General features: G+C 39.6%; 1 protein-coding gene across 1 annotated transcript; it reads right to left on the reverse strand.

Moving 5' to 3' along the window:
- Positions 1–13,260: 13,260 nt before the first annotated feature.
- On the reverse strand, positions 13,261–14,209 carry LOC131900003 (serine/threonine-protein kinase 24-like). Its single transcript, XM_059251462.1, has 3 exons — positions 14,104–14,209; positions 13,802–14,020; positions 13,261–13,769 (listed from the first exon to the last, which is right to left on the reverse strand). The coding sequence occupies exons 1-3, from the start codon at positions 14,207–14,209 to the stop codon at positions 13,261–13,263; spliced, it is 834 nt and encodes a 277-aa protein (XP_059107445.1).
- Between the last annotated feature and the right edge of the window lie 877 nt (positions 14,210–15,086).

Here is a 15,086-nt window from a genome sequence, read left to right on the forward strand (position 1 = left end):
CCATGCAGCACCCTGGCAGAACTCTTGCTGCTGCCTCCAGCCCGAAGGCAGTGGCTGAGAGACACTTCTTTGTACCACATCCCCTGAGAGAGACTACAGAAACCTGCCATGTGGCTTAGCTCATGGTATGCTGGCGATTGCCAGGAGATGTGTCCTGGCATGAGAGATACAAGACTAGTAAGTCACATTTGGATTCATTTTTTTGTTTGATTAAAAACTTCTTAAGCTGTCTCAAATCTTATTTGGATATAGGCAGATTTTCTGTTCCACCAGCCAGCTCCCAAATCATGACATGGAGACTTACTATTAAGTATAAATTATCTGCCAGTGGTTCAAGCTTATTATCATCTAACTCTTCCAACTTAAGTCAACCCATTTATGTTAATCTACATTTTGCCACCTGGTGTTACCTCTCTTTCATCTTGCACTTCTTATTTACTCTCTTTCTGGCTCATGACTCATCTGACTTCTCCCTTCTTCTTTCCAGTGTCCTTAGTTTGGTTCTCCTGCCTAACCTTATCCTGTCCAGACACTGGCCATTCAACTTCTTCATTAAACTAATAACAGTGACATATATTCACACAGTGTAAAGAAATGTTCCACACACATGAGGAGAATGGACAATCATGTCTTGTTCCTGATTTAGTGGAAGTGCTTTGAGTTTCTCTCCATTTAATTTGATACTGGCAATCAGCTTGATGTAAATTTCCCTTATTATGCTTAGGTATGCCCCTTTATCCTTGATCTCTCCAAGACCTTTATCATGAATGAGTGTGAGATTTTATCAAAGGGTTTTTCAGCGTTTAGTGAGATGAATATATGTTAATTTTTCTATCAGTTTCTTTATATTGTATATTACACTGATAGACTTTCATATGTTGAACCATCCCTGCATCTGTGAGATGGCCTTTTTGGTCATGGTGGATGGTCTTTTTAATGCGTTCTTGGATTTGGTTTACAAATATTTTATTGAGTATTTTTGTGTAAGTGTACATGAAGAAAATGGTCTGTAATTCTATTTCAGACCATTCTACTCTTTGCTGAATCTTTGTTCAGTTTGCATATTAGAGTGACTGTGGTCTCAGTAAATGAATTTGGCAATGCTTTTTCTATTTCTATTTTGTAAAATAATTTGAGGTATTTTGGTTTTACCTCTTCTTTGAAAGTCTGGTAGAATCTGTTGTAAAACTTCTAGCCTTGACCTTTTTTGTTTGTTTGTTTGTTTTGGTTTTTTGAGACAGGGTTTCTCTGTGTAGCTTTGCGCCTTTCCTGGAACTCACTTGATAGCCCAGGCTGGCCTTGAACTCACAGAGATCCACCTGGCTCCACCTCCCGAGTTCTGGGATTAAAGGCATGCACTACCACTGCCCAGCTTGGCCTTTTTTTTTTTTTTTGATTGGGAGATTTTAATGACTTTCTATTTCCTTGTGTGTTATGGGTCTATTTACACTGTTTATCTCTTCTTGATTTAACTTTGGTAAGTTACATATATTGAAATTATTGTCTATTTCTTTTAGCTTTTTCAATTTTGTGGGATGCAGTTTTTGAAATATGACCTATTTATTCTTGTATTTCTTTGATGCTATTCCCCCCTTTAATTTGGATAGTCTTTCTCTGTCTTTTAGTTAATTTGGATATAGGTTTAACAATTTTGTTGATTTCTTCAAAGAACAAACTCTCTGTTTTGTTGATTCTTTGTAATGTTCTCTTTGTTTCTATTTTATTGATTCCGTCTCCCAGTTTGATTGTTTCCTACTGTCTACCGCTCTTTGTTATATTTGCTTCTTTTTGTCCTAGAGCTTTCAGGTATGCTATTAAGTAGTTAGTATGAGATCTCTCCAATTTGTTTATGAAGGCACTTAGTACCATGAACTTTCCTATTAGCACCGATTTCACTGTGTCCCCTAAATTTGGTTATGTTGTGCAATTGTTTTCATTGATTTCTAGGATGTTTTTAATGTCTTTATTTCTGCCTTGATCCAGTAGTCCTTCCATAGGGAGTTGTTCAGTTTTGATGAGTTTGTAAGCTTTCTGTTGTTGAAATCCAGCTTTAATTCATAGTGGTATGATAGGATACAAGGAGTTATTTCAGTTTTCTTGTATCTCTTGAGAATTGTTTTTTGACTGAGTATATGGTCAGTTTTAGAGAATGTTCCTTGAGGTGCCAAAAAGAAGGTCTATTCTTGTGTGTGTGAGTGAAATGTTCTGTAGATATATGCTGTGTTCATTTGATGCAAAATGTCTGTTATCTCCATTATTTCTGTTTACTTTCTGTCTGCTTGACCTGTCTATTGGTAAGAGTAGAATATTGAATTCTCCCACTATTAATGTGGAGGTTCAATGTGTGATCTAAACTTTAGTAATGTTCCTTTTATAAATGTGGGTGCCTTTTTCTTTGGGACATAAATGTAAAGAATTGAAATGTCATCTTGCTGATTTTCCTTTGATGTGTATGAAATGTCCTTCTTTATCCCTCTTTTGATTCATTTTGGTTTGAAGTATATTTTGTTAGACATTCTAATAGCTACATCAGGTTTTTTCTTGGTTTTATCTGCTTAGAAAATTTTTCCAACCCTATACTCAGGTAATGTCTATCTATGATGTTGAAGTGTGTTTCTTGTATGAAGCAGAAGAGTGGACCCTGTTTTTATATTCATTCTGTTAGCCTTTGTGTTTTTATTGAGGAAGTGAAGCCATTTATATTGAGAGTTATCAATGACTAATGATTGTCAATTCCTGTATTTTTGTTGTTGTTGTTGGTAGTGTGTGTGTGTGTGTGTGTGTGTGTGTGTTTGCTTCCCTTCTTTGAGTTTTGCTGGTGTGAGATTATTTATTGTGTGTTTTTTATGAGTTTTTATTAATCTCTTTGGTTTGGAGTTTTTCTTCTAATACCCTATGTAGGACTGGATTTGTAGACAGATTTTGCTTAAATGTGGCTTTGTCATGGAATATCTTGTTTTCTCTATAGTGACTAAAAGTTTTTCTTGGTCTCTGACTGAGTTGGGGGATCAGATAAGGTCATGAGAAAATGAGTTGGTATTGAGGGCTCTGAGTGAGTGGAGGAAGTCTCCTTGTGGGCTTTCTATCTATTTTCTGGTCACAGGTTTGGTCTCTGGTCCAGCAGGGAGTCTCTGTCTTAGTTAGTCTATTTGTTTTTCTGACTTCTTTGGCCTGCACCTGTAACTGGATGCTTGTCTTTGTCCCATCCTGTCTTGCTGCCATTTCCAAATTATCACTCAGAGGCTTATGTTAAGTATAAATATTCAGACAGTAGCTCAAGCTTATTACTAACTAGCTCTTACACTTAAATTAACCCATAATTCTAATCTATGTTTAGTCACATGGCTTGGTGCCTTTTCTCAGTATGGCATTTGCATCTTGCTTCCTCTGTATCTGGTTGGTAACATCTGGTTCTGCCCTTCTTCCTAGAATTTTCTGCTTGGCTTTCTTGCCTAACTTCCTGCCCAGCTACCAGCCTGTCAGCTTTTTAGTAACTAATAAGAGCAACAAATATTCACAGCACACAAAAGGACCATCCCACAGCAGCACCAGTTCTTCTGACTGGCATGTCTTGCTGGGCAGCAGAATTCTTCTGGTTTTGGGAGCAGTGTGGTAGGTGAGGTGGGTAGGGAATAATGGAATGTGTCTTTGTGAACTGAAGCTAGGGAGTGGGGTAGTTCAGCTGGCAGGTCACTCACCTGTATTTCTAACTTGTGTGGCCTACACCTGAGTAGTGAAAATCTGCCAAATTAGGGACCTGGGACACAGCAATGGGAGATGTTGGTGGCGTGGGATCATTTGGTGGTGGAATCAGATTTTGGGAACCAACTCTATTAAGTTGGGTGATTTAACTGGTAAGTGGTTCACTCACCTGTTCTTATGACTGGTCTATTTGGATTTTCAAAATTTTTAATGGTGTTCTTTCAGAGGTGATGTAGTGTAGCTAAAGTTCTCCTGGTCCTGCTTGGCCCAGAGTCAGGACAAATCTCTCTCACCCACCAGTCCCGTGGCCAGGTAAACACACAGAGACTTATATTACTTATAAACTGTATGGCCATGGCAGGCTTCTTGCTATCTAGTTCTTTTATCTTAAATTAACCCATTTCTATTAATCTATAAGTTGCCATGTAGCTTGTGGCTCGCCGATACTTTACATCTCGCTTCTCATGGTGGCGGCTGGCAGTGTCTCCTGATTCAGCCTTCCACTTCCCAGAATTGTCCCCTCTCTTTGTCACACCTATACTTCCTTCCCAGCTACTGGTCAATCAGCACTTATTAACCAATCAGAGCAACACATTCATAGCATACAGAACATCCCACAGCACTTCCCCTTTTCTTTTACAAAAAGGAAGGTTTTAACTTTCACATAGTAAAATTACATATAACAAAACATTTATCAAGCAATAATTATAGTTATAATATCTAGTTTACTTGTATTTGGCAAAATTATAGAAGATATCCTATCTATCCTATATTTGTGAGTCTAAGGTTTCATATCTAACTTATCTTTTATCATAACTAAGGAAAATTATAACTATCTTCTCTTCAACTACATCAAAGACCTCAGAAGGATATACTATTACCTGAGAAATGGGAGAAGGATGCAAGAAACTTTCAGGAGTCTTGCAAGAGTAGACAGAGACAGCTGGCAGCCTGGACAGTCATCCAAAGTTTCTTTGTTAAGTTGGGGCATCTGTCTTCAGCCCACAGGCCTAGAGTCACTCAGTCACTTTTCTCTGTGTCCTGTAGAATGTCTGGCAGTTTGTTCTGTGAAGCAGGAATCTGAAGGACCATTTTGCTAGGCAAAGTTCAGTGGTTACCTTCCTATGGGTCCTGCATGTCCAGTCAATCAAGCAGTCCAGGCAAGAACAGTTTCTTGCCCAAATGGCTATTTTTGCCAAGAAGAAGATAAATTCCATGTAGAATATCTTTGATGCCCATCCTCCTCTCTGAAGTGAATTGGGACTGCCAGGAGCAGACATGTCTCACTGTCTGGAAAGTCTAAATTTTTAAAAACATTTTAAATGTCATATTCTGTAGGTCTTTGAAGTGTTTGAAGATTACCTAGCTATCTGAAATATATCTATGTATATCTAGAAAACTTAACATGACTATAAGTTTGACTATCATAGATGAAAAATTGTTGTATTACAATTTAAATGAGTTGTATAAACATAATACCTTAAACAAGAGTAAAAAGACACATACAGTCTAACAAAATTAACTCTGAATTTGTATCAATAAACTAAAATCCATAGCCATGTAAAACATTTCAAACAAGTTGTTGCTCTTTGAAAGTATGTTCAACAATCTACACTTTTATCCTATCATGTCTATATCCTATATATCTATATCATACCCCCTTTTTCTTTTAGAAAAATGTTGTTTTCATAATTAACCTGCTTTAAATAAAAATATTGGTTTTTCTCGGTCCCACACAAGAGAGCTCTTTGGATATGGGACAGAAAACTCTTTCAACCTTTTCTTTTAACAATATGCTTGGGTTTAGAGAAGGAGTGAGCCAATTCCATGTCCAAAGCCAGCTTCGTATATTTGGAAATTTGGGCAAAGCTTCTCATACTACTTCCTGCTGGATGAGGGTGCTGTATTCTTACAGGGACATAAAGAAAATTTTAGGATTATAAGGTAGTCCATGAGGCTGTATTGTCTGAGCCAGTTGCCTTGAAACCATTCTGGATGTTGGATTGTCTGGGCCATGGTGTCATCGGAGAACTTTCAGGGGATCTTGGCTGGTCAAACCTGAGGTATCTTAATCTGGAACAAATCCATAGCTTCTTGCTTTCTATGGAAACAAAACAGAGCCTCCTTTCCAAAGCAACATATCCTAGATCCAAATTTTGAAATCAAGATACCTTTAAAATATACATATTGGTTTAATTGAGCAGTCTTTACAATCAAACGTCTTTCTGCAGTTAAAAATCCCAAAGACAGCCCAATCTAGATTTTCTGTGTTATCCATCTTTATGTGGCTTATTTTTATATTATTTTTACTTTGTCTTTAAAAAATTTATTTTTTTAAAACTTTGTATTTCTTTACTATAACAGTCTGTATTCCTTTTTCTCTCTCTTCCAAGCCTATGCACATTTTTTTTCACACATTGTAAACCATTTAAAGTCTTCTTCCATCTGAATCTGCCTTACTGTGTAACTATTGCTTTAAACTGCAGCATTACTAGGGCTAAAATAGCAGCTTTGGCTGGTGGCTCTGCCTGCCTCAGCTTTCCAGCATGGTGATGGTACGTTTACCACCAGCTCTGGGTCTGGAGCCATGTGTACCATCAACTATTAGAAGCAGTTCTATCAAAGCAGCATGTAGCCCAGAAACCTCTTTTTTTTGTAGCAAAAATCTATATCCACCAAGCACCATGTTGCTCAGCTTGCAGAAACCTCTGTGTAACTTGTGGGAATGTGCCATGGTGTAGCTTCAGCCTGCATGCCACAAACCCGCCATAGTGTAGCTCAAGCCCACATGTTGCAGTGTCCCAAGGCCTGTATGAGACATGAAGCAGAAACCTGGTTTTGGCTCCATTTAGAATTGGTTATTAAATATTCTCAGGTTTAATGTGGAAACTCAAGCCACTGGGTGCCATGTGTAGCTGGAGAGTTTTTCTCTGGGTCCCGCCAAGCCCCTGCAGTCTTGCAGCCCACTTATAAAATAATCACTCAGATACTTTGTTACTTATAAAATGTATAGCCATAGCAGGCTTCTTGATATCTAGCTCATATCTTAAATTAACCCATTTCTATTAATCTGTAAGTTGCCACATGGCTCATGGCTTACTGGTATCTTTTTTTTTTTTTTGGTTTTTCGAGACAGGGTTTCTCTGTGTAGCTTTGCGCCTTTCCTGGAACTCACTTGGTAGCCCAGGCTGGCCTTGAACTCACAGAGATCCGCCTGTCTCTGCCTCCCGAGTGCTGGGATTAAAGGCGTGCGCCACCACCGCCCTGCGGCTTACTGGTATCTTAACATCTGCTTCTCATGGCAGTGGCTGGTGGCATTTCCTCCTCAGCCTTCCCCTTCCCAGCATTCTCCTCTCTCTTTGTCCCACCTATACTTCCTGCCTGGCTACTGGCCAATCAGCATTTTATTTATTAACCAATCAGAGCAACACATTCAGAGCATATAGAACATCCCGTAGCAGATCTACTTCAGTTTTCTTATTTCTCTAGGTAGAACTTCAAGTATTACATTTAGTAGATATGAAGAAAGTGCACAGTCTTTTCTTGTTTCTGATTTTAGTGAAATTTCTTTGGTTTTCTCTTCATTTAATTTGATGTTTGCTATATGCTTTCTATAAATTGTCTTTACTATGGATCAGTATGTCCCTTTTTTTAATCTCCAAACTTTCCAAGACTTTTATCATGAAGGGGTGTTAGATTTTGTCAAAGACTTTTCAACATCTAAGGAGATGATCATGTTTTTTTTGTTTTTGTTTTTGTTTTTCAGTTTGATTATATGGTGGATTACATTCACTGATTTTCAGATGTTGAACCATCCCTGCATTTCTGGGATGAAGCTGATTTGATCATGGTGGATGTTTTTTTTGTTATTGTTGAGTTCTTGATTTGAGTTTGCAAATATTTTATTGAGTATTTTTTCATATATGTTCATAAGGAAAATTGGTCTGTAGGTTTTTTCCTTACTGAATCACTTTATGATTTGGTTATCATGTAACTGTGGTCTCAAAAAGGAATTTGGAAATGCTGTTTATATTTTGTGGAGTAATTTGATGAGTATTGGTATTAATTATTGTTTAAAAGTCTGGTAAAATTCTGATCTAAAACCTTCTGGCATTGGGTTATTTTGGTTGTTGGGAGAATTTTAATGACTGCTTTGATTTCTTTAGGGGTTATAGATCTGTTTAAGTTGTTTATCTGTAATTTTGGCAAGTGGTATCTATCAAGAAAATTATCCATTTCCTTTAGATTTTTCCAATTTTATGAGTCTGAATTTCCTAGATATCTGTTATTATGTCCCCATTTTCATTTTTGATTTTGTTAATTGAGATATTCTCTCTCTGTTTTTTAGTTAGCTTGGACTAGGATTCATCTATGTTGTTGATTTTCTCACTGCATCAACTATTCTTCCATTGATTCTTTGTATTGTTTTCTTTGTTCCTATTTTTATTGAATTGGTTCTTAGTTTGATTATTTACTGCTGTCTACTCCTCTTGGGTGTGCTTGCTTCCTTTTGTTCTAGAGCTTTTAGTTGTGTTGTTAACTTTCTAGTATGAGATCTCTTCAATTACTTCATGTAGACACTTAGTGATATGAAATTTCCTCTTAGCACTGGTTTCTTTGTGTCCCATAAATTTGAATATGCCGTGCAATGATTTCCATTGAATTCCAGAAAATCTATAATTTCTTTATTTCTGTCTTGACCCATTGTTCATTCAGTAGAGAGTTGTTCAGTATCAATGAGTTTGTAGACTTCCTGGTGTTTCTGCTATTGTTGAAGGCCAGCTTTAATCTGTGGTCGTCTCATGGGATGTAGGCCATTATTTCAATTTTCCTGTGTCTGTTGAGATTTGCTTTGTGACTGAGTGTTCAGTTAATTTTTAGAAAGATCCATGAGGTGCTTTAAAAAAGGTCTATTCTTTTCTGTTTAGGGGAAATGTTCTCTAGATATCTGTTAGGTCCGTTTGGTTCATAATATCTGTTATCTCCAGTGTTTCTCTGTGGTGACATTTTATATATTCTCTAACAAATAAAGCTTTCCTGAAGAACAGAAGGCATAGCCAGCCACTAGTTAGCCATAGAGGCCAGGCAGTGGTGGCACACAGGTTAATCCCAGCACTTGGGACCTCATGCCTTTGCTCCAAGTACTTGGGAGGCACACATACCTTTAATCCCAGCACTAGGGGACGTTGAGACAGGAAATGATATGGCTGGGCAGAGAATAGGAATATAAGACAGGAGAAGACAAGAGCTCAGTCTTTTTGGCTGAGGAGTTGGTGAGGTGAGAGGTGGGTGTGGCTTGTTCCTTTGCCTCTTTATCTTTCAGCATTTACTCTCATATCTAGCTCTGGGTTTTTATTAAGACGAATTAGGGTTCATGCTACATTTCTCTGTTCAGTTTTTGTCTGGCTGACCTGTCCATTGGTGAGGGTAGGATACTGAAATATTTACCTCTAATTTGTGAGGGCCAATGTGGGACTAAGCTTAAGTAATGTTTCTTTTTTACAAATGTTAGTGCTTTTGCATTCGGGGCATAGATGTTAAGTGTGAAAGTATCATCTTGGTGGCTTTTCCTTTGATAAGTATTAAGTATCCCTCCCCAAATCTTTTGATTAATTTTAATTTGAAGTATATTTTATTGCTTCTTAGGTCCACTTGCTTGGAAAATATTTTTCCAACCCTCTACTCTGTGGTGGTATTGTGTTCCCCAAAATATTGTACACCCTAATAAACTTACCTGGAGTCAGAGACAGAACAGTCACAGTATTAAACATAGAAGATATAGAGTGGTAGCACACGCCTTTAATCCTAGCATTCTAGAGGCAGAAATCCATCTGTTCAAGGATACAGCCAAGCATGGTGACTCATGCCTTTAATTCCAGAAAGCAAGCCTTTAATCCCAGGGAGTGATGGTAGAAAGGAAAGATATATAAGGCATGAATACTAGAAACTAGAAGCATTTGGCTGGTTAAGCTTTCAGGCTTTTGAGCAGCAGTTGAGCTGAGATTCATTCTGGATGAGGATTCAGAAGCTTCTATTCTGAGGAAACAGGAACAGCTGAGGAACTGGCAAGGTGAGGAAGCTGTGTCTTGTTCTGCTTCTCTGATCTTCCAGCATTCACCCCAATAACTGGCTTCAGGTTTGATTTTATTAATAAGACTCTTTAAGATTCCTGTGGTGGTAGTGGTGGTGGTGGTGGTGGTGGTGGTGTGTGTGTTTGCTTTCTTTCTTTTGGTTTTGCTAGTATGAGATTACTTAATTCCTGTGTTTTCATGGGTGTAGTTAACCTCCTTGAAGTGGAGTTTTCCTTCTAGTACCTTTTGAATGGCAGGATTTGTAGATAGATATTGTTTAAATTTGACTTCATCATTGAAAATCTTGTTGTCTCTATTTATGGTGATTGAATGTTTTGCTGGAAATAGTAATCCAGTCTGGCATTTGTGGATTCTTAGAGTCTGCAGGACATCTGTCCAGGTCCTTCTGGCTTTTAGAGTCTCTATTGAGAAATCAAGCATGATTCCAATAGATCTGTCTTCATATGTAACTTTCTCCTTTTGCCTTGCAGCTCTCAATATTCCTTCTTTTTTCCGTATGTTTAGTATTTTGATTATTATGTATTGAGGGTATTTTCTTTTCCAGTCCAATTTATTGGATATTTTTTATGTTTCTTGTACCTTTATAGTCATGCCCTTCTTTTGTTTAAGGAAACTTTCTTCTGATTTTGTTTGACATATTTTCTGGGTACTTCTCCTTCTATTCTTATTATTCTTAGGCTTGGTATTTTCATAGTATCCCAGATTTCCTGGACGTTTTATGCCAGAATTTTTTATATTTAACCTTTTCTTTGTCCTACATATCTATTTCTTCTATCATATCTTTAATGCCTGAGATTATCTTTTACATCTCTTGTATTCTTTGAGAGATGCTTGCATCGGTAGTTCTTCACTTACCTAGATTTTCTGTTTCCAGAATTTCTTTAGTCTGCATTTTGTTTATTGCTTCTATTTCTATTTTTCATATCTTGAACACTTTTACTTGTTTTTTTTTTTTTTTACTTTTTCTTTTGAGTTTTTGTTTGTTTGCTTTTGGTTTTCTTGGACTTCTTTAAGGAATTTACCCATTTACTCCAATTTTTGTTTGTCGTTTCCCCTATTTCCTTAAGGGGTTTATTCACTTCTTTTTTTAAAGACCTTATCATCTTATAAAATTAGTTTAAGGTTTTTTTTTTTCTTGTGCTTTAATTGCATTGCAATATTCAGGGCTTACTATACTAGGATAGCTGGGCTTTGACAGTGACATATTTACCTGGCTACTGTTAATTGTATTCTTATTTATTTTTTTATTTTTTTAATTTTATAATTTGATTTAATTTTACATATCAGCCACGGATTCCCCTGTCCTCCCTCCTCACCCCCCTGTCCTCCTCCTAGCCCACCCCCCATTCCCATCTCTTCCATGGCAAGGAATCCCCTGGGAATTCAGTTCAACCTGGTAGATTCAGTCCAGGCAGGTCCAGTCCCCTCCTCCCAGGCTGAGCAAAGTGTCCCTGCATAGGCCCCAGGTTCCAAACAGCCAGCTCCGGGTCCCACTGCCTGGGTGCCTCTCAAACAGTTCAAGCTAATCAACTGTCTCACTTATCCAGAGGGCCTGATCCAGTTGGAGGCTCCTCAGCTATTGGTTCATAGTTCATGTGTTTCCACTAGTTTGGCTATTTGTCCCTGTGCTTTTTCCAATCTTGGTCTCAACAATTCTCACTCATACAATCCCTCCTCTTTCTTGCTGATTGGATTCCTGGAGCTCCACCAGGGGCCTGGCTGTGGATCTCTGCATCCACTTCCATCTGTCATTGGATGAGATTTCTAGCACAACAGTTAGGGTGTTTGACCATGCTATCACCAGAGTAGGTCAGTTTGGGCTTTCTCTCGACCATTGCCAGTAGTCTATTGTGGAGGTATCTTTGTGGATTTCTGGGGACTTCTCTAGCACTTTGCTTCTTCCTATTCCCATGGGGTCTTCATTTATCATGGTCTCTTTTTCCTTGTTCTCCCTCTTTGTTCTTGATCCATCTGGGATCTCCCACTCCCCTAAGCTCTCTTTCCCTCAACCCTTGCCCTTCATTATATACCCTCATGTCCAGTTTGCTCATGTAGATCTCATCCATTTCTCTGTCATTGGGCGATCCCTGTGTCTTTCTTAGTGTCCTGTTTTCTAGATAGCCTCCCTGGAATTGTGAGTAGCAGTCTAGTCATCCTTTGTTTTACATCCAGTATCCACCTATAAGTGAGTACATACCATGTTAATCTTTCTGAGTCTGGGTTACCTCACTCAGGATGATTTTTATCAATGATGTCATTGTTTTTCTCTGCTGAGTAGTATTCCATTGTGTATATGTACCACATTTTATTTATCTATTCTTCAGTTGAAGGGCATCTAGGTTGTTTCCAGGTTCTGGCTATTACAAACAATGCTGCTATGAATATAGCTGAGCATGTGCCCTTGTGGTATGATTGAGCATTCCTTGGGTATATGCCCAAGAGTGGTATAGCTGGATCTTGGGGGAGATTGATTCCCAATTTTATTTTATTTTTTTGAGTTATAAAATTTATTTGTGTAAGCATTCAGACACTTTCAGGTGAGAAAGATGATATGCAGATTCTACGACAAGGCTGAACTGAAAAGCGTCGAGAGGATGGTACATCTGGTGTAGACACAGCAGTAGCACAACTCAACAAGATTAGATGAGAGCGCTACATCTGAGAGAGACTTAAGAGAATAATTTAAAGCTCTGTGAGATATGTTCCAATTGAAAACACTAAGAACAGTACCATCGATGAGAAAGAAAAACTTCCAAGTGTACCAAAGGGGAGTAGTAATGAGGGGAAATTTGCATCTGTTGAGGTACAAACAGGAGTGTTCCATTGGGGAGGGGGCTAATTATTATTAATGACAGACCCTGTAAATACAAAATAAAATTTAAATTACTGGTCACAGAATTCAAAATGTACATGTAATAAAGGCAAGGCAATAGACTCAAGTTCTGGCTTGTCAAATATTTACTCCACAGACAGTATCTACAGAAGCACTTGGCCAATGTGTACACAGTGATTCCTTATGCACGCCAAAAGTTTCCGTAAAAATGACGCTATATACAAATCTGTACACTGATCCACCAGAGCAACTCTCCGTCTCCCAGGGAGAGAAGCTTTCGACATAAAGCAGGGTACCTGAGGTTGCGTGTCTTCAACTGCCTTGTCACAATCCAAATATACATTTCAGGGGTTTTGTTAAAGATACGTTCTTTGAATATGTGCACTATGACTAAAATTAAAAACAATAAAAAATAAAATAATTGCTTGAAGGAGTAGACCCTCCCCACCCCATCTGAAAGACTCCATCTGGCTGTGGCACGGTGAGGACTGTATCACTGGACAAGTGCCGGTGGCTGTAGGAGAGGGGCCCCTCCATCACACCTCTTTGCAGAGTCAGCAAAGGCTCTCATTGACTTTTAAAGAAGGAAGATGAAGAGGAAAGGAAAAACCAAACCCAAATGCCAAAGGCATCTCAGTGAGCTGAAGTTCCTCCACCACTCAGAGAGTATCTCTGCAGCCTCTGCACGAGCTGAGCCACCAGGTTGTCAGAGATCCCAGGGCAGGCCTCTTCCGCCAAGTAGATGGCTCCCAGAAGCTCTTCTATTGACCCCAAGTTTCCTCCACATGCCTGGCTCTTCTCCTTCAGCTCTGCAGACAGAGGAGAAGTAATTGTGGACAAACACTGAGAGAAAGGCCTCTTTGGGATGTTTTTCATCTTATTTCTCTCCAAATCTGATGGCTGGAGAGTCCCGTTCTCCAGATTCTTGGGATCTTTCTCCCGGATTGTGAAGATCCAGTCCCCAGAGTCACTGCCTCTGGACGCCTGGCCATCTGTTTCCATGTCTGAGTCCTCTGAGCTGGAGTCATTGTGGCTCTGCTCAGCCTTCCACCTCTTGTACCTGTCGAAGAGTTCAGTCAAGTAGGACGTTTTCTTTGCGTTGCAGATGATGAATTTGTGCTTCAGTAACTCCTTAGCGGGGGTGGGTGGTGGGTGGTGGGTGGTGGTAGGGGGTGTCTAAAGTTCGGCTCTTTGTTCAAACAGGCCTCCACAAACTCCATGGGGGGTTTGCTGTAGTTTCCTTCTAGCGTAGGAGGGTTGCTCTTGGGGATGAGGAATAATACATTCATGGGGTGCAGCTCAGAGTGTGGCGGCTCTCCTTTGGCCAGTTCTATTGCTGTGATGCCGAGGGACCAGATGTCTGCCTTTGAGTCATAAGCAGAATGTCCTCTATCTCATCTTCAGCTTCCTCCAGATCAATGATTTTTATGGCAACCACTTTCTGAGTGCCATTGTTAATGCCTTTGAACACCTCACCAAAAGAGCCCTTTCCAATCTTCTCCAGCTTGGTAAATAGCTCTTCTGGGTCTGCTTTCAGGTTCTCCATGCCCGGAAGGCCCCACTGCACTGGGGAGTGGGCCATGGTGCTCAGTGCCACCACTTCCTGGCCTGGGACACTCATGGCAAGCAGCCCTCGGGTGGCGGGGCAGGCTTTGGAGCCTGAGGCCACTGCACCCCGGCCGGTCTCAACACAGGACACAGGTTGGCGGGCCACATCCAAGCCTGGGGCAGGCAGCCAAGAACTCGCGGGCCTCACGCTACTGCGGTTGCTTCTCCTGGGCCCCGCCTCACTGCTCCGCCAAGGTGTCTGCTGAGAGCCTGACAGCCTGGGCCCGCCTGATTCCCAATTTTCTAAGAAATCGTCATATTGATTTCCAAAGTGGTTGTACAAGCTTGCATTCCCACCAACAGTGGAGAAGAGTTCCCCTTGCTCCACATCCTCTCCAGCATAAGCTGTCTTCAGGGTTTTTGATTTTAGCCATTCTGACGGGTGTAAGGTGATATTTGAGAGTTGTTTTGATTTGCGTTTCCCTGATGATTAGGGATGTTGAGCAATTCCTTAAATGTCTTTCAGCCATTTGAGCTTCCTCTGTTGAGAATTCTCTGTTTAGCTCTATAGCCCATTTCTTAATTGGACTATTGGGCATTTTGATGTCTAATTTCTTGAGTTCTTTATATATTCTGGATATCAGCTCTCTGTCAGATGTGGGGTTGGTGAAGTTCTTTTCCCATTCTGTAGGCTGTCGCTTTGCGTTGTTGACCATATCCTTTGCTTTACAAAAGCTTCTCAGTTTCAAGAGATCCCATTGATTGATTGTTTCTCTCAGTGTCTGTGCTACTGGTGTTATATTTAGGAAGTGATCTCCTATGCTAATGAGTTGAAGACTACTTCCTACTTTCTCTTCTAGCAGGTTCAGAGTAACTGGATTTATGTTGAGTCTTTGTTCCACTTGGACTTA

Source organism: Peromyscus eremicus, chromosome X (assembly GCF_949786415.1).
Source record: "Peromyscus eremicus chromosome X, PerEre_H2_v1, whole genome shotgun sequence".
NCBI classification, from domain to species: domain Eukaryota; kingdom Metazoa; phylum Chordata; class Mammalia; order Rodentia; family Cricetidae; genus Peromyscus; species Peromyscus eremicus.

Coding starts and splice junctions, on each gene's coding strand:
- LOC131900003 (XM_059251462.1), bottom strand. CDS start 14,209: ATGGCCCACTCCCCAGTGCAGTGGGGCCTTCCGGGCATGGAGAACCTG. Junction 14,021..14,103: donor GATTGGAAAGGGCTCTTTTG/GTGAGGTGTTCA, acceptor GCTGAAGATGAG/ATAGAGGACATTCTGCTTAT. Junction 13,770..13,801: donor CAAAGAGCCGAACTTTAGAC/ACCCCCTACCAC, acceptor ACCCACCACCCA/CCCCCGCTAAGGAGTTACTG.